This window comes from Heterocephalus glaber, unplaced genomic scaffold, assembly GCF_053883595.1.
Source record: "Heterocephalus glaber isolate CG9 unplaced genomic scaffold, H.glaber_assembly_v1.0 deba00000331, whole genome shotgun sequence".
NCBI classification, from domain to species: Eukaryota; Metazoa; Chordata; class Mammalia; order Rodentia; family Bathyergidae; genus Heterocephalus; species Heterocephalus glaber.
The window spans coordinates 46,789,349-46,809,296 of NW_028258142.1; the positions used below are offsets into that span (position 1 = coordinate 46,789,349).

Genomic DNA, 19,948 nt, shown 5'->3' on the forward strand with positions numbered 1-19,948 from the left:
ATAATAAAACACAAACTCCTTATCCTGGGAAGTGCTGCCCCACAAGCTCTGGCTGTGGAAGGGTACCCACATCTCATATTCTACTACTGTTTTCCAAGCTCAAGAAGTTCCAGTTTCACTGTCTTCTCAAATAAGCCAAGAAATCTTTTGTGTTACCATCTTCATCTTTTGCCTACAGGACTCCTTCCATAGCCTTCATATGGTGGAGTCCTTCATATCCTTCCGGTCTTAAGATACTGTTAGCTACTCAGGAAGATCTTTCCTAAGTTCACCAAGTCCCTTAGCCCATCATTGTTTTCTCTTATAGCCCCTCCTCCATGTTAACTTCGAGTTTCATACATTTCCTTGTTTATTATCTGGCTTCCTTAGAAACATTTGAGTTCTGCAAGATGGGAAATATTTCTAACTCACTAATTTAACCATAACTTCTATTGAGTAATTGGCACTCAATGAATATTTGCTAAATGAAAGCATAATTAATGGATGGATCACTGAAGACTTGTTCATCTTTTGAACTAATATTATGATTACAGATTCTATACTGTTTGCAGTCACATTTGTTAATGAATCTAGTGTTGCATGGATATTAGTGATTGTTATTAAAATGCAATTTTCCACAATATATGAATTGAAAACAAAGTTGAAAGAAAATTTACTTTTATAACAAAAGCATGTTAAGACTCAAATTTTAGATGTTTTAAATTAAAATATAATTTTCAATATGACAATTTCTACCTTCCATTTCCTGTGTTTTCTTCTTTCCTGGTCAAGCAGGCAAGAGTCTGGGCCCAGGGCAGGCCTATTTAGAGGGTTGGTATCAAGTTCAGGAGCAAAGAATCACTTTTTGAAGGGACATACCCTATTCAGAGACAATTCTGAAGAATATGCTAAGTTAAATTACAGGCACCCTGTGTGCAGAAATCATACAGCTGAAGAAGAGGCTCAGGATGATCCTCCAGGTAGACTGGGAAGACCCAGTTAAAGGGGAGGAACTGAGTCCAGAGTGATTTCCCAGCAGGTTTAAGCTTTTTGTCAGAAACTTTAGCACAATGCTTATGCTCTGGGATGTGTAAAACATGATAAAAGATGTCGGCTCAGCCACATAGTCAACAATGTGTACAAATACAGAGCAGTCCCACTTCAGGTTCCACTGGAGACAAGAGAATCCGCAGGGATTTGAGAAGATAGGCCTTCACAATTCTAAGGGTTTCTTACTTTTTTACCTCGATTTGAATACTCTTTTAATGGTTAATCATTTATCCTTTCCTTCTCAAAAGAATACATTTTGTATGATCTATTTTAATTTTTGTGGGGTTTTTGGCTTCTATATCTAGTCTAGTTAATACAAGTGAGGGCTGTGACATATTTGTTTGCATTTTGCCAGCTCTTTATGTTGAGGGTGTTCTAATTTCCATACATTAGGGTGTCAAGCATAGTTATAAATATAGTACATATGTACATGCAGTAAGTCCCTAGCATTTCCTTAAGTGGAGACAACTTCATCCTAACACCACCTAGAAGAAATCAGCAGGGTTCGACCAGGATTGTATCTGCTTGCTTTTCCCTTCTTCTCTGTCTTTCTCCTCCCTTCTCTCCTTTAATTTACCAACTCAGTATGTACTTTGGTAAGCACACATTGTGTGCATTGTTCATTGTGCTAAAGTTACTGGTGAAACTAGAAAATATGAACTTGGTCTTACAGTAGAAAATCTTATTTGAACAATGAAGCATACAGGAAAATATAAATGGAATACAAGGAACAGTACTGTTCTTACATCTCAAATAATGTCTTTCAAATTATAGGTTGCCAAACACCCTTTGCTTGGCCATAAATAAATGTATTTGGTGGGACCATACTTTACCAAATGAAATAAGTAGGGGGAAAATGGCAAATATCAGTGTATATTATATGTAATGAAGTATATTTTTTCATATATATATATCCAGGTATATATAAAAGTGCTTGTGAGAAGCATGTGCTTTACTATGAAAGAGAATTAAAAAATGTTTGAAAGACATTATCCAAAGGAGTTTAGAAATCAGACAGATTTTAAATAGAGTAAACATCTACCAAAAACAATTCTGTAATTGTAAATTAGCTTACAATCATAACAGGAGATAAACTCCATAGAAATAGCTTACTCTTGAAAGACTGCTCTAGGACCAACTATCCTTCCAGAAACTTCTCAGAGCCACATGACCAATACACAACAAAACCTATATTTCTGGACTTGGAATCATTGCCTGTCTCTGACGCCACAAGGGAAACTTTTCACAGTTGTGCTTGTGAACTATACTGCACGTAGAAGGGTACTTCATATTTCTGTCCAGTTGCTTTTCCCAAATATTATGTATTTAAGATGCTGAGACCTTTTTTTTAAATGTGAAAGAAAAAATCTAAAGATAAATATTCGATTCAATAAATGGAAAGTGATCTTTCAATTTCAGTTTTTGAAAGGGATCCATCCACCCTCCCAGGACACATTAGAGTTACTGTGACTTCTGTTTGATAGTGTGCTCTCTGAGTTCTCCTGGTTTAATATTTATTGGGCAAAGATTCAAGGTCTCAGGATAACTGATTTATTTTTGTAATTTTTTATACAAAAGAAGGAAATAAAAAGAATAAAGGCAGTCAGGGTGGCCTCAGGAGAAGTGGAGCTGTTGTTGCAGGAATCTTGCAAGTTAATGAGAATTCACTCGGGACTCAAGAGCGATGGAGAGAGAGGGGGAGAAGGGAGAAGATGGAGGGGGGGATAAAACTCTTCCTTTGCAGCTGGCCCTCTCCCTCATTTGTTGCTCCAATAAGCAGTAATTAGGTCCTGAGCTAATGGTGTCAGCTGATCTGCTGTTTTTAGGCTAGACCCAGAGGAAATCTCCATGGAAACCCTGCTGGAGTCGTCCCCCCACCTGGATGCTGCCTGCTCCTTTCTGCCACCTGGCTGCCGCCGGGCCCGCTGCTACCTCCTCCTGCCTCTAACCTGCAGCCTGCAGCATGCGCACTGCCCCCGGGATCCCTAAATGGGACAATTCTGCCCGTGACGTCAGCGCCCAGCCGTCTCCACAGAAACTTTTGTCCCATTGGCCAATCAGAGAGCTTGGAAGGGGCAGGGTGGGGGGGGGGAGAGGGGAGTGGGAGGGGTGGGGGTGAGGGGAGAGGCGAGAGGTTTAGTGTGTGGAGCTGCTCGCGCTCCGCCCGGGCTGTCAGTCCCGGCTCCAGCCGCCGCGAGACCTTCCCGGAGACGCGCGCACACACCGCGCACCCCCCGCGCACCGCACACCCTCGTTCCCTTGCTCACACACACGCACACACAGCCTGGCCGAGCAGGAGCCACTGACCATTTTGCAAGTGCCGGGACGAGCTGCGGCGCGCTGGGCACCAACACTCCGCCTAGCTATTCAGGGCTTTAGCCTGGGAGAGGACGAGGAGTGGCGACCCTGGGCTCGGACGCCGACCGGGAGCAGGGCACGGGTCGGGCCGCCTTCCCGGCAGAGCCGCTCGCTGGGACGGGCGCGGGCCTCGGCAGAGAGTAGAATAAAGAGGAGCGGCCGCGGCCACTGCGCGAGGAGGATGGGGACAGCCCTATTTCCAGCCCTGTAACCGACGGATGGAAATCCCGAATGGAGGAACCGCTGACTTCATTTGCTGGGGAGAATCGTCCAGAGGAACTCAGATTTGGCTACTCCGAGCGGTGGAGGGGGTGTCCGTGACGTGGCGGGGGGAAACAGACAACCGAAACCTCCCGTGTGAGCTGCAAACTGTGACCAAGCAAGGGGAAACGATCTCTGTCGGTATTATAATCTCATGCAAAGGGGTTCAAGCATCTGCATCATAAACTTACTTCTGTCTGGTACCCACTGCGGCGGAAACCAAAAGGGTCCCATCTGGGGGCCCCATCATTCCCCGGAGGCCCGCGGCCAGCGGCCTGCCTTCGTGTACCCGCGTTTCCCTGGATCGGGTCTCTGTTTGGGGCACTCCATCTGTCTCACAGAACTAGCCGCATCTCCACGACTGCGCTCTGAATTTCTGGGACTTAACTCCTGGAATCTACACACGGGGCCGGCATTCAGCCCAGCGCGTCTGAAGAAATGACATTTTAAAACACCTTGGTTTTCTTAAGATTCCTGTAAAACAGGATTTGATAGGCTAACAAACATGTCAGGTAAGAACTTTCTCTGTCTCTAGTCCCTCAACGCCTGTCGCAGAGGAGGCTGAAGAGAAGCAGGACCCCAGGGCAGGAGAGCCGGGACCCGGGAGCCCTCTGGAGATCACAGGGCCCAGCCAGGGCCGCGGCTTTTCGGCTTTCGGGAGAGGCGCAGCCCTCGAGCCTGGCTCAGCGGCCCGGGCTGGGGACGCTTGTGGGGCGCGGGCGGGGCGGTGACGCTGCGCTCCACCTGCCCTACCCTGCCCGGGACGCAGCCCGGGGGCGAGGCTCGAGGGAGCACCCCGAGTCAATATTGGGATTTTTAATAAACCGAGGAATGGGATTTTAATTATTCAGACCCTTGCCCCTCCGGGCCAGATGCTGTTGGGATGGTCCTGGTCACACAATATTAAAGAGACCGATCCCTTAGAGGACGAGAACGGCGGCGGAGACATCCGCTGCAATTCCGAATGAACCAGACTTGGTAGCACAGGGCATCGATCGCTGGTGCCCAGCCGGACCCTCCTCCCCTCGCCCCGTTCCGCCCCCCACCCCAGCCCACCCCACCCGAGGCAGCTCCCGCGGCGGCCGGGACCTCGCGTCCCCACATCGTGGCCCGGGCTGCGTTTTTCCTGAGCCCGGGGTGAACAGGTGCGAAGTGCGCTGGGAGCCTCCGGCGGGCGGCCGGGCTCGGGGACCATGGAGAGCGAGCGCGACATGTACCGCCAGTTCCAGGACTGGTGCCTCAGGACTTACGGGGACTCGGGCAAGACCAAGACTGTGACCCGTAAAAAATATGAGCGGATCGTCCAGCTCCTCAACGGATCCGAGTCGAGCTCCACGGACAACGCCAAATTTAAATTCTGGGTCAAATCGAAGGGCTTCCAGCTGGGCCAGCCGGACGAGGTCCGCGGGGCCAGGCAAGTGCTGTACGTGCCCGTCAAGACCACGGTGAGTGACTCGCCTCCCTCTGTTATTTGTCTGCCCGAGCAGCCTGGCGGGGAGGGAGGGGGAGCCAGGGGGAGCCGTGAGCCACCGTTGGCTCCTGTGCCCCCACCCTCCTCACCCCCTCCTCAAGTCGTCCCCACTCGCATTAGCCAGACGCGACTTCCCCACCAGGAGTCTTTGTGGTCTTTTATTTTAAAGCGGCAGCGCACCTCCGGAGCCGGACCCTGGTCGCCGCAGCCTCCCTCCCCGGGTCGGGCGGCGTCTCGGGCTGGGCCATTGTCCCAGGTCCTTCGCCGGGCGCCTGGCGCGTGTCCCGGCGGCGCCGCCACCGCGCCTCCAAGGCCAGGCTGGAAGCCCAGCCGCGCACTCTGATAAGGGACGATTCTGATCCATAGTCGCCAGTGTCCGCTCACTGGCACAAAGCCTCAATGTGGCGAGAGGGGTGCCGTGGGATCCCCCCGGGACGCTATCGGGTGTTATTGTTAGACCGCCGCTCTGGAGACACGAGGCAGTCGGACAGCCTGATCGCTCCCCGAGACCGCTGCCACCGCCGTTCAGCCGTAGATGAGGTCCTGGAGATTCACCCTCCCGCCTCCCCCACTCCAATTCCCTTCCTCACTGGCCCATTGCACAAATAAAGCCGCAAGTAGATGATGAACAACAAAGGGAGATGGGTTTGGGCGCGATCCGATGGGAGGTGTACTTGTCCCTTTTGCTGGGGCGGCTCTAGTCTCTTGGCCACGAAGCTGGTCCTGGCAGCGAGAGCCCAGTGTGTCTCAGCCTCGCACGCAGATGCCGGTGGGGCTGGGGAGCGGCAGCAGCCTGGCTCGGCTTTACCGGAAGGTGGGATCTGTGGGCTACAGGCAGGATTGCAGATCCGATGCGGGAGAGCGTTCAGCCTCCGACCGCGGTGGGTACTGGTCTGGAGGCTGTCATCTGGCGCCCTTGGTATTTCTGCCTCTCTGAGATTTCTTGGGCTATTGCTCCTTTCCTCCCCTCCCTTCCTGGCGCTGTTTCCCTTTCAGTGTTCCTGGAGGATGCTAGAAAGGAGGCTTCTCGGAGGCTATGCTATCCCCATCTCCACCGGAGGTATAATAAATTAGAAATATGTGCATGAAAGGCTTTGCAGAGAAATATTTAGAGGACGGGTTTGGAAAGCAGCTCATGATTTCCCTAAGATTAATTAGGAATAGTATTTGAAGGTTGTATATTCTTCTGGAATTTATATGGAAGATGGGAAATGGAAATAAAGGTGAAATGGGAACACACATGGAAGTTTTGTTTTTCAAATGTATTATTGCTGCAAGATTTCTAGGAAGTAGATTCATAAATGTAGTCTTCTTTAACATGTGGAACTTCTAGACAATGGTGAGATTATTGTCTTGCTTTACTAAATGATGAAGACTAGATTGGCATGAATTAGAACTGAGGTTTATTTACAGCTGCTTGAGCCAGAAGTCTGTTGTAGAGTGAATTTTGTTTTGACTCATTGGCATTGAGAGTAACATTAAGAACTTGATAAAAGTATTCATAGATAAAGCAAATTAGAATTCTATCTGAATGAACAAAATAATCATTTAAGATGAATTTACTTAAAGCATTATATCTATTAAAGAATATATATATTATATAATTGAAATGTTGCTAGCTGGATGTTTGGTTTTCATTATCTTTATGTTAAACTTTGGTCCCTTTGTTAAGTTGTCAGATAGCTTTACTGGTGTGTAGAGTCACTGAGTTTATATTTGTACATATATGGGTACATGCATTATATGTGTTAATGTATGTGTCCTTTACAAATAATAGTGAAAATTCTAAATAACATGACTTTTGTAAGGGTTTTAGAGGCACTAAGATAATCATGGATACCAATCATTCAAACTGTTATTTACATGCTCTGATACAGTAAAAAATTAATGCAGAGTTGATAAAGAATTGCTTAGATGTGTACTATGGAGCGACAACCTCAGGAGTAATAATATAGTGACACGTGTTTCTCTTTTCAGTAAAGATTCCATATATTTATGGGAGAAGATGTAATCTGTCAGGTGATATTCTTAGATAATGATTTTCATGTAGTATTTAAGAGCTCTGCTTTTCATTCAAACCTGCCTTGAAATGTTGAAGAGGTTTTTAATTCATGAACTCTTCTTTTGCTCTTTATGAAATTTTTCTACTGCTGCTGACATAGAATTACAGGCTCCACCTTCTCTGAGAGACAGCCAATCATTATTTCAATGAGTAAAAAAATAAATAAAAGATCCCTTTTATCCTTTCTTTACATCTCAAATTCTTGCTCCCTGAAAAACATGCTGAGTTTTCTTCATAATAGCAGGAGTGCAATTACCAAGAAGACAAAAAAATGTATTTTCTTTTAATTCAATAGTGTGTATCTGTTGAAATGAAGTACTGCATTTGAATGGTATTTTCAAGTAGTCTAAGAATCATTCTAAGCTCCTTGAGGTTTGACGGTTCCTGGTAGCTGGCTTGCTGTCAGTGAGAGATGGTGTGCTCTGATGTTGCAGTGATCCACTGCTGTTGATAATTAGCCATCATTACTACTGTGAAAAGGGAAAGAGAAAGGGGAGAGGACAGGCCTGGGCTAATTAACTACTTTAGTTTAATGAAAGAAAAGGAGACAGATAACAACTGGGAGGTTCTACAAGAACAGAGTAGACACACCACATAGACTTAATTGTAACAAGACTATCAGTTTCATAGTTAAAGAAGCATGGTTCTGCCTCTTATTTCCCCCTAAGATTAGATGTAGCTTTGCAGATCCTCTTGTCCCTCAACCCTAAACTTAACTGATGACAAAATCAAGCACATGACAACTGATTAAAATAAAAACAGGACCACTGGAAAAGATAAATATGCCCTTTAATATTTTTCCTGGCTATGTCTGAAGCTAAGGGGACATCTCTGTCTCTGATGTTTAGATTGCTCTGCGACCGAGGAGATACTGTTTGGTCACCAGGCAACATCAGCCTGCAACTCAGCCATTTTAGGTCTGGAGTGGGACCTGCACTTGTGTGCACATAGGCAGTTTGTTGAGCATCCCATCTGTATTTTTCCATGCTGTCACTTTTTATTTATTTATTTTTTTACTAAAAGTATCAGATTTCTAGAAGAATAAAATGATGAGTAACTGAAGACAGATATGAAAAAGACGCAAAAATGTCCAACACTTATTACAACAAAATTCCAACCAGTGATAATTATAAATAAGGATGGCTAAGGTTGCTCTATTTTATTCTTTTGGTAGTTATAGTTGAGTTTGGTTTTAGAAGCTTTTGATATTAAGGTCTTGTTTTTGATATTAAGGTCTTAATATTAAAAGGCTTTTGATACTAAGGTCCTGTTTTTTTGAAACAATTAGTTGAAATATCATACTTCGGATCTAAATTACCCAGACACATTCTACCACTTGATTCTATGGACGGTAAATTTTAAAAACCCCAGAAAATTCATTAAACATTTCTCTTACTAATATGACTAATGCATTATCTTGTATTGTTAAAATTGCATTGTTTAAAACACTAAGAAGGAATTTGAAAAGGTCATGTTATACTCTTTCAGTCTTAAGCAAAGTACTGAATATTGAAATTGTATAATCAAATAATGCAAGTAATATTTTTCTTGACCCTATATATGTAGAAATAGACAACTAAGGTCTAAATTTGGGGATTGTGTATTTTTTGTTATATTTTTTCCACTATGAAACAAAAATGAATATTCATCCAGAAAGGAATATGCATTATCTTAGTTATGTCATTTTAAAATGATGATTTATTCAGTTCTGCAATCTGTAGGCTCAGAGTTCATATTGTTCTTGCTGTGCATATTACTAATTGATTAGTATAGAGTGATTAGAATGAATATTCATTGGCTGGTTCATAAACAGTTACAGTTTTTGTTAGTACTATGACTACGGTTTTGGCTATAAATCCTTTATGCTACAGTAGAAAAAAAGAATACCTCAGGAGGAATCTGTATACATTTCCACCTCTTCTAACTGCATGCCTCAGGTGCACATCCTGTATATTACATCTGGAATGTTCTACTGAAATCAAAGATGAGAAACTGTGGCAGTAATCTATTAGGAGACTTGATGTCTGTGACACAGGGAAAACCATAATCATGGTCACTGAAATAGAAGCATGATTTTGCCAATCTTCTACACTTTCGTGATGGGCATTGCTGCTGATAGTCAAGTACTGTGGGAGATACCATAGTATAAAGTTTTCAGGTCAAACGAGTCCTGAGAAGGAATACCAGCAATGTGTTTTATTAGCCAACTTTAGAGGTTCCTTGTAGAGATGTGAAGAATCAGTCATCTATGACACGTCCCTTGCACAGTGTCTATGTCTGCTCTCAGAAAACACTGGGTAACTTTACTCTAAAGGGAACCCTGGCGTGAGTATTAAGGGGCAGGAAATTTGTAACAATAACTCCTCTGAATATAAGGAAGAAATTTTACCCTATAGTGTATGGGGACTACCCCATACTTATTTCCTAAGGAAATAGTTCTTGACTTGTCCATGGGTTCTTCTTCCTTGTCTTAGTAGTAACCACAATGGAGGATGAGGGGAAGATTCAGTGTGTATCTATTTTCCTTCTATAAACTCCTTGGGCCACCTAGGATTCTACTTTTCAAGATTTTGCTCTCTAGACTCACTCCATGGGTTGGATGAAAACTGAAGAAGCAAATACAGGAATTTGACAATAGAACAGCAAATACAGGAATATGATAACAGGAGTTTCAATCCTGTGTCAGTATCATATGAAGATATTTTCCTAAAAGCTGTTATACATGTTTATTGTCTAACTAGGAAAGATTAAGGAGAATCTAGTATGTTTTTGATTACATATATTTTCATAATATTTGGATGATAATATAAAATAAAATTAATGGAAATGATATATGGCAAGAAACGTGGTATAATGGACATGGTACAGAGTATAGATTTTATAGCAAGATTTAAATTCTGGCAGTGATATTTAAGAGGAGCTCTGAGCTAGGTAAAGTTTCTTAGCTAAAAAGTCAGTTTCCTTTTTATAAAATATCAGTAATAATACTTACCTAAATAGTGTTGCATGATAATAGCTATATAATAATATGCATGGTATTTATGTCTGAATGTGTGAAAGCATATGATATAAGTAGCAAATGCCTGGGACATAGCAAATGTTAGAAAAACAGAAGGTTTAAAAAGTATTATTAACAAAATAGGAATAGCAGGATAAAATTATAATTATATATATATATGTTCTGAACTAAGAATCACACTGCAACATGGATTAAAATGCAAGGTACATGTGTATGTAGGCATATAAACACATATGTATTGTTCAGATGTTTATTCTACTTATTTCTTGGAAAATGAAATTACTTTTATTTTGCAAAATTGACTTCTCATTCTTTAAAAAATTTAAATGCAGTGGAAAGAAATTTAAAAATCGTGCCAAATTTCTCATCCAGGTATAATTACTTCAGCTAATTATAAACATCATATTCTCTCTCTCTCTCTCTCTCTCTCTCTCTCTCTCTATATATATATATATACACATATATATGGAAAGAAGCTTAGATATAATGATTGACAGCTATATATGGACAAGCAGAAATAATTTCTCAAAACTGTAATGAAAATCATATGCTAAGTAAGAATAATAAAATATTTTACCAAAATATAATAAAATACATAAAATTCAATGAATTGCTAACATGTAAAAGCTAATAGAGAAGATTTAAAACTAAGTTGAATTTCATTTTATTTTTTTCAAGCAAATTTTAATTTTAAACATTATCATTGACATTTTCTAATGACAAAAAACATGCATTTTCACTTTCAACCCTCCCTTGTTATAGCTCCTGGTTCATTTTACATTGCATTTATTGCATTATAATTATTATGTATTGTTTCGTATATAGTATAATTATGTTCATATGTTTATATTCATTTTAAAGTACATTATGTGGTTCCCACAATTGGTTTCTTTTTGTTCATATCTATGTGTTTATCATCTATTCTTTTATCTGGCATTTTTTAAACATCTAATTTGCTTTATTTGACTAGCTCTAATTCCTGATCAACCCTTTTTTCATAAAGAATGATTCATATGCTCTATTCTTTGAGATTTTTATGCAATTGAAGACAAATTTAACCAGTTACATATTCTTTCATTTAGTCTTTCACCCAGAACATTGTAGATAACGGTTATGCTCTATAAAACTCTAAGACAAAACTTTTTAACCAATTTCATGAAATATTTACTTCTTCATCCTTGAAATCAATTTCACTAAGTTATATTTGAATTGCTTCCTTATTCTAAAGTTCTTCTAGGTAATTGGACTCATGTCCATGGCTTCACTAATATCTTTGTTTTGGTTGACTTAATGTGAATCTTCTGAGGTCCACATTAGCATTTTGGATATTTTTTGCTGGTTATTCCCACCAATATATCTTAAAGCACCTCGAACTGAATATACAAAAATGATTTTATTTTCTCTCCAGCCCCACGTTCTAGGTCCTCCAAACTGACATCACTTTTTCAGTATCCTTCCTCCATAGATAACACAGTTTGCTCACTCACACCAAGTGTGTGTAACATAGTTGATTTCTACCTTTTCCTCCTTCCTTATACTCAGTGCTTGGTACAGTACTGTTGATTCTACCAGCTTAATATCTCCCAAGGCCATCAGTTTCATACCATTTTAAACCATATCATACTATGCCATGGCAAATGCCAGTTACTCAATAATTTGGTAATTTTTCCTAAAATTGTTTTGAAGAAAGGGATTTAATTTCCAGTATTGTTGGTGGTCAGTATTAACAGAATAAAAACTGTCTTCCAGTCTGACACGACATGATAGAACTTTCTTATTTACCATCCCATAAGACCTTTCTCATTTTATTTGTATCTGTATCTCTGTATTTGTCTCTGTCCATGAACCCACCCAACTGTCTGTTTTGCTCCAGGGAAGAACACATAAAATTAACCATTTTACCTATTTAATTGTAAAGTTAAACAGTGTTAAGGTTTTTTGTGAAATATACCTGCAGCACATTTTCATCTTGCAAAGCCGAAACTCTACAATTATTAAGTAGCACTTTCCCTTTCTCTCTCCCTCCAGGACCACCACCATTCTACTTTATATAGTATTTGTGTTTTTGTGACTAATTTTACTTACCCTAATGTGAAGATTCATCCATGTTGTGATATATGACAGGATTTCCTTCCTTTTTAAGGTTGAATAATATTCCATTATGGGTATATACAATGTTTTGTTTATCCACTCCTATACTGATAAATGTTTGTGTTGCTTCTACTTTGTTTTTTGTGAATAATGCTGCTATGAATGTGAACATGGTTCTGCAAATATTTCTTCTAGACCTTACTTTTAATTTCTTTGGGTTGTATACGCAGAAGTAAGGACTATTGAATCCTATGGTAGTTCTCATCTTAATTTTGAGGGAACTACAGTACTATGTTACATAGCAGTTTCACCATTTTGCAGTGCCAAACAATAGTGCACAAATGTGGGAACTCTTTTAGGGCTAAGAGACTTATTACTTTGTTTCCCATTTAGAGCTCTTCAATGAGCATACAGCTTCTTTAGGCAACTGCAAGTCTTGAATATCATTTAATTAATAATTATATTAATGCTTAATATTTATTAAAGTCTCACTATAAGTTGATGATTGGGATAATCAGTTTAAACAAAATGTCACCTGTAATCTTCACCGTAGTCTTATCATATTAATACATTTTATTATATACATGTAAAAATTATGGTTTAACTTAAGACAAATTTCTGAAAAGCATGCATCTAGGGCTAGGACACTATTTCAACTGGATCCACAGTTGCTTTAAAAAAGTGAACATGCCCCCCATATTGCAAACTGCATGTATATGCCACGGTACCAATATTTAATGTGCTACAAATATATTAAAGATAAAAATATGTAAGACTGAGATTAAGATATATATTTAAATCCAAGTTTCATTAATCTCGTATTTACTTCCTTAAATCATCTTATACTCTTCCTAGGATGTACATACACTGATGTATACATACACCTGTCATTGTAATCCATAGTCACATTGCCCCACAGTAGAACATTGCAATGAAGACGTTACACTTCAGCTGAAATACTACCTCCTACTTCAAGGGAGGCCTCTTTAATTAACTGTCACAACTTTATGTAATGCTGTAACCATGCAGATTCATAGTGTCCATAAAACAATTATGCATGTCTGTACCAGAGAAGAGATTATTTTATCCAAGCCATGTTTGGTAGATAGTATATAGAGTAGTTTAAGTGGAGGGTTTAGTACAGATGAAGTTGGAAAAGTAGGTGGGAGTGAAATTATAAGGAACCTCTACTGCCAAACTAGTTTAGATTTCATCCTTTACGGAATGGCAGCTGTCAAATGTATTTGAGCAAGGACGTCATGATTTAGGTAATCTTATGGGTAGGGACTCATTGTTTCTTAGTGGTTTATGAGTGTTACAAGGTAAAAATCACATGAGTAAAGAATAAAAGTTACATAGTTCATTTGACTCAATGAATTGTTTACAATAGTATACAGGCATTAAAATCAGATTATCAAGCTTTAAATGAAGGTAACTTGGTAGTTTCATGTTACTAAGAAGTTGAATCATGCTATACAAATCATTGTCTATTAATTCTAATAAAATATTAAGAATAGGATTCTGTGACACTTAAGAAAATAGATTTAAGGGATTTGAAAGGAATATGAGCCAAGTCATCTTATAATAAAGAGGTCCTCCTTCTCCTTTTTGGGGGTACTGGGGATCAAACTCAGGACCTTGCACTTATGAGGCAGGTGGCAGAACCACTGAGCTAAATCCCCAGCCCTTCCTCCTCCTTTTTTGACTTGAGAACTAACTATTGATCTCTAAGTGCGGCTATTGATCTATTGTGGGACTACATCTGCAGCTATAAAGAATTACCACTGAAGAAAAACTAAATATTCCAAGTGAAGAATTCTATATAGAATACTTATGCAAATCCATGCCTTTTTAAAGTCAAAGGAAAATTTCACATATTGTTTAAAATACAGAGTTTAGGGGATTGTAAGGTGGGTAATGGAGGGTTGAATATGATATGAATTGAAACCTGGTCAAAAATGTGAAACTAGTGGCAAAAGTTGTCCAAGAGAGATGATGAAGAGAATGATTAAAGTATGTTATGTTCGTGTACAAATCTGCCAAAATGAAATTGATTAATCTGTATAACCAACATGCACTAATAAAAATGTGGAAGAAAAAAATGGAGTTTCTGCTTTCAGTCAGTATTTCAAATCCTACCCCAAATTGTTTCTGGCTTCCATGTCTTTCAGTTTTAAACCCATATGGCTGTCCTCCACTAAGGGCCCCTATCCTTCTTTAATTCTATACACCGTGGTGTGGGCAGCACCTAGGAATCTGATGAACTAACTCTCATAATTATGCTGTGTTATACAGTTAAGGTTGACTTTAAGAAAGTTGGCTTTTTCTGGTGGGTCTGGCTCAATCACATTTGCTTTTTAAAAGCAGAGAATTTTTTTTTCCAAGTCTGGTGCCAAAAGAAATCACATTGATTCAAAGTTCTAAATATATTCAATGCAAGGGAGGTTCTCTCTTGCTGAGATGAAGGGGAGCTTGTGCTTAAGATCTGAAAGCAATTAGCTTGACTCCACGTTCAGGCCATTATGAAGAGTGCCTCTGTAAAGTTGAGAGTACTGCTATTTCTCTGCATTCAGATTTTAGTATTGGAATTGCTACATTATCTGGAAACTCTATTTTTACATTTATTTATTTATTTTTGGTATCGGAGATCGAACTCTGGTCCTTACGCTTGCGAGGCAGGCGGCAGAACCACTGAGCTAAATCCCCGGTCCTATTTTTAACATTTTTTAGGAACATCCATATTGTTTTAACAGTGTATATGGGTTTCCTTTCTTCCAAATCCTCACCAACACTTGTTCTATTTTGTTTTTGATAATAGCTATTCTTGGTGTAGTGGGTTGACGGCTTATTGTACTTTTGTTTGCATTTGCCTACTGATTAGTAAGGTTAAATATTTTTTATATGCCTGATGGACATTTGCACATCTTCTTTTGAGAAATATCTATTCAGGTATTTTTAAATTGGCTTATTTATGTTATTACTTGAGTTGTTTGAGTTCTTTATGTATTTTGGATATTAATCCTCTACTGGTATACTCTTTCAAAATATTTTCTAGTATTCTGTAGGTTGTCCCTTGACTTTTTGATTATTTCCCATGCTGCATAGAAGCTTTTGAGTTCAATTTAAAATCTACTTTATTTCTTTTTGCTTTTGTTTATGTTGAGGTCATATCTAGAAGACAGCTGTTCAGACCAATTAATGTCATAGAACTTTTTCTGTTCTTTTACTACTGATTTTAAAGTTTCAGGTACTTTTAAATATGAAGTCCAGTTTTCCTGGAGACCTCTGCAGTTAGGATCCAGTCTCTTGCCCAATATAGGATGCAGGACTGAGGAAAAAAAAAACAAACCTAAAAAACAGAACTAAGAAACAGAAAGTGTCAGGACAACCAATGCTGGTGCAACCAACAAAGGCACTGGCCAGCTCAAGCCACTGTTTTTTTTTTTTGTTGTTGTTAAATTCTTTTATTGGTACATTGCAGGTATACAACACAATTACATTTCTCATTGGGAATTGTACCTTTACATAATGCATCTTGGTCCTTATTTTTTCTCCATTCCTAACCCTCCCTTCACCCCCTCCACCCTTCCCTATTTACAAAGACTTTATTTCCATTTTTTCCATTTCTCAGCATTTTTCCTTTCCCTTCTTTCCTTTCCCCTGCCCCTCCCACTACCCCTACTCCTTTGGACCTTTTCTTCCTATTTTGCATTATCGATTATTCATTCTAATCATTGGTACATTTTAGGTATACAATATAATGACATTCATCATTGTAAATTTGCATCTTTACATAATCTCTCTTGGTTCTTATTTTTCACCCTTGCCCAGACCTCCCTTCAACCCCTCCATTCCTCCCTATTTACAAAGATTTTGTTCCTATTTTTCCATTTTCTCATATTAATCCCATTCCCTTCTATCCTCTCCCCTAGCCCTCCCACTTCCTTCCCCTTTGCCCCTTTTCTTCCTATTTCACATTGCCTATTATACATTTTAGTCCTTATTTACACTTTCAGTTTCTCACACTAGAGAAACTATTCGGTATTTATTCATGTGTGTGCTATTTATTTCACTTAAGAGTATAGCCTCAATGTGCATCCACTTAGCTATAAGTGTCTCTAATTTCTCATGTTTTATGGCTGAGTAGTACTCCATTTTATTAAAAAACCCCACATTTTCTTTATCCAGTCTCCAGTTGATGGGCATTTGGGCTGTTTCCAAGTTTTAGCTATCACAAACTGTGCTGCTATGAACATGAGCACACATATATCGCTGTGGTATGATTCTTTTAATTCTTTGGGGAAGATCCTCAGCAGTGGAATAGCAGGGTCAAATGGGACTTCCAGTTCTTTGGAGTATCTCCATACTGATTTCCACAGTGCTTGCACCAGTCTGCACTCCCACCACCAGTGGTGCAGGGTTCCTCTTTCCCCACAGCCCTGCCAGCATTTCTTATTGGTTGATTTCATGATAGCAGCCATTCTTTCTGGAGTGAGGTGAAATCTCAGCATTGTTTTCATTTGTACCTCTCGAATGACCAGTGATGTTGAACATTTTTTCATGTATTTATTTGCTATTTCTACTTATTTGTCTGAAAAATGTCTGTTCAATTTCAGATGCCCATTTTTGGATTGGGTCATTAAATTTGGGAGGTCTGATCTTTTCAAGTTCTTTATAGATTCGAGATAGTGGACCTTTGTCTGAGGAAGAGCAGGTGAAGATTTTTTCCCAAATTGTGGGTTGCCTCTTCACACTGCTGGTGGTTTCTCTTGCTGTGCAGAAGCTTTTTAATAAGAAGAGATTTCACTTGTTGATTGTTTGTGCTAGTTCATGGGCAACTAAGATTTTGTTCATAAAACTTTTTCCTACACCGATGTCTTCAAGAGTCCTACCTAACCTCTGTTCCAACTGGTTCAGAGTTTCTATTTTAATATTTAGATCTTTAATCCATTTTGATTTTAGTTTAGTGCATGGTGGGAGATATAGGTCTAGTTTTAATCTTTGGCAAGTTGAAGCCCAATTTTTCCAGCACCATTTATTAAAGAGGCTATCTTTCCTCCAGTGAGGGTGTTTGGCTCCTTTCTCATAGACGAGATGGCTGAGTGTGTCTGGCATTGTTTCTTCATCTTCTAATCTTTTCCACTGGTCCTCAGGTCTGTTTCTTTGCCGGTATCATGCTGTTTTTATCACAGTAGCTTTGTAGTAGAGTTGCAGGTTGGAGATTGTGATATAATCCCTGCCATGTCTCTGTTACCTAGAATTGCTTTTGCTATTCTGGGTCTCTTCTTGTTCCAAATGAATTTTTGGATTGTTTTCTCAAGGTCCATGAAGTATGCTGCTGGGATCTCAATGGGAATTGCATTAAATCTATATAGCAGTTTTGGAAGTAGGGCCATTTTCACTCTATTAATCCTTCCTACCCAGGAGCAGGGGATGTCTGTACATTTTCTGATATCATCTTCAATCTCTCTTTTCAGAATGCCATAGTTTTCAGAGAAGAGGTCTTTGATTTCTTTCATTAGGTTGATTCCTAGGTATTTCAGTTTCTTGGATGCTATTGTGAAAGGAATTATTTGCCCTATTTCTCTCTCAGTGAGTTTGTCATTGGTGTAGAGGAAAGCTATTGATTTTTGTGTGTTGACCTTGTAACCAGCTACTTGACTGAATTTGGTTATTAAGTCTAGAAGACTTTTGGTGGAGTTCTTGGGGTCTTCTATATAGAGTATCATGTCATCTGCAAATAATGACAATTTGACTTCTTCATTTCCTGTCTTTATTCCTTTTATTTCTTTCTCTTGTCTAATTGCCATGGCTAATGTTTCCAGAACTATATTGAACAAGAGTGGTGATAGTGGACAACCTTGTCTTGTTCCTGATTTGAATGTGAAGGATTTCAGTTTTTGACCATTTAGTATGATATTGGCTGTTGGTTTTTCATAGATGGCTTCTATCAGTTTGAGGTAGAGACCATCTATTCCAATGTTTTGTAGGGTTTTTATTATAAATGGATGTTGGATTTTGCCAAATGCTTTTTCTGCATCTATGGAGATAATCATATGGTTTTTGTCCTTGACTCTATTGATAGAGTGTATTACATTGATTGATTTGTGTATATTGAACCATCCCTGCATCCCTGGGATGAATCCCACTTGATCAGGGTGTATGAACTTCTTGATGATCTTCTGCATTCTGTTTGCCATTATCTTATTAAGGATTTTTGCATCTATGTTCATTAGTGAGATTGGCCTATAGTTCTCTTTTTCAGTTGGGTCTTTCTCTGCTTTGGGGATCAAGGTGACACTTGCTTCCAGGAATGAATTTGGGAGTATTGCTTCTCTTTCAATTTCATTGAAGAGTTTAGACAGTAGTGGCAGCAGTTCCTCTCTAAATGTCTTGTAGAATTCAGCAGTGAAGCCATCAGGGCCCAGGCTTTTCTTAATTGATAAGTTTTAATTACGTTCTCAATTTCATTGGTTGATATTGGGTTGTTCAGAATTTTTAGGTCTTCTTCATTCAACTTTGGTCATTCATATGTATCTAGGAATCTGTCCATTTCTTCTGTGTTGTTCATCTTATTGGCATATAGGTTCTGGAAGTAGGTATTGATGATCCTCTGGATTTCTGCTGGGTCTGTTGTCATTTCACCCTTTTCATTCCTAATTGCATGGATTTGGGCCTTTTCTTTCCTTTTTCTGACAAGGTTGGCTAAGGGTTTGTGAATTTTATTGATTCTTTCATAGAACCAACTCCTGGCTTCATTGATTTTTTGTATCATTCTCTTAGTCTCCATTGCATTGATTTCTCCTCTGATCTTTATAATTTCCTCCCTTGTATGAGCTCTGGGGTTGTCCTGCTCTTCTTTTTCTAGAAGCTTGAGGTTCAGCATCAGGTTGTTTAATTGGGCTCATTCTGTTTTCCTAATATGCATATTCACTGCTATGAATTTCCCTCGTAAGACAGCTTTCATTGTGTCCCATAGATTCCGATATGTTGTATTGTCGTTGTCATTTATTTGAAAGAACTGTCTGATTTCTTCTTTAATTTCCTCTGTGACCCATTGGTTATTCAGAAGTGTGTTGTTCAATTTGCACATGTTTATGAAATTTTTCGAGTTTCTTTTGCTATGGATCTCCAAGTTCATCACACTATGGTCTGATAATATAGAGGGGATAACTTCAATTCCTTTGTACTTACTTAAACATGTTCTATGTGTGAGTATGTGGTCTATTTTTGAGAATGACCTATGTGCAGCTGAGAAGAATGTGTATTCTGATTTTGTGGGGTGGACGACTCTGTAAACATCTGTTAAGTTCATTTGTTCAAGAGTTCGATTGAGTTCTAGTATTTCATTACTTATTTTTTGTCTAGTTGATCTATCTGTTTGTGACAGTGGGGTGTTGAGGTCCCCCACTACAATTGTATTAGTGCATATATGACTTTTCATGCCTGTTAGTATTTGTTTCATATAGTTGGGCACACTAGTGTTTGGTGCATAGATATTTATGATTGTCATCCATCTCTTCCTCTTGGATTGTTCCCTTTACAAGGATGTAGTGTCCTTCTTCATCTCTCTTAATCAGTGTTGGCTTGAAATCTACTTGATCTGCAAAGAGGATAGCTACTCCTGCTTTTTTTCGGGTTCCTGTCGCATGCAGTA

General features: G+C 39.6%; 1 protein-coding gene across 6 annotated transcripts in view; it reads left to right on the plus strand.

Moving 5' to 3' along the window:
- Positions 1-3,113: 3,113 nt before the first annotated feature.
- The window catches only part of Nol4 (nucleolar protein 4), a 329,323-nt gene continuing 312,488 nt past the window's right edge, over positions 3,114-19,948 (plus strand). The window contains exon 1 of one of the 6 annotated variants that reach the window (XM_004855194.4): positions 3,114-5,093. In XM_004855194.4, the coding sequence (XP_004855251.1) occupies positions 4,842-5,093 (252 nt within the window). In that variant the 5' untranslated portion in view covers positions 3,114-4,841. Of the gene's footprint in view, positions 5,094-5,418; positions 6,001-6,037; positions 6,180-19,948 lie in introns of those variants that run through there. The other 5 variants (XM_087193623.1, XM_004855193.4, XM_087193590.1 and 2 more) reach the window with 5 other exon arrangements.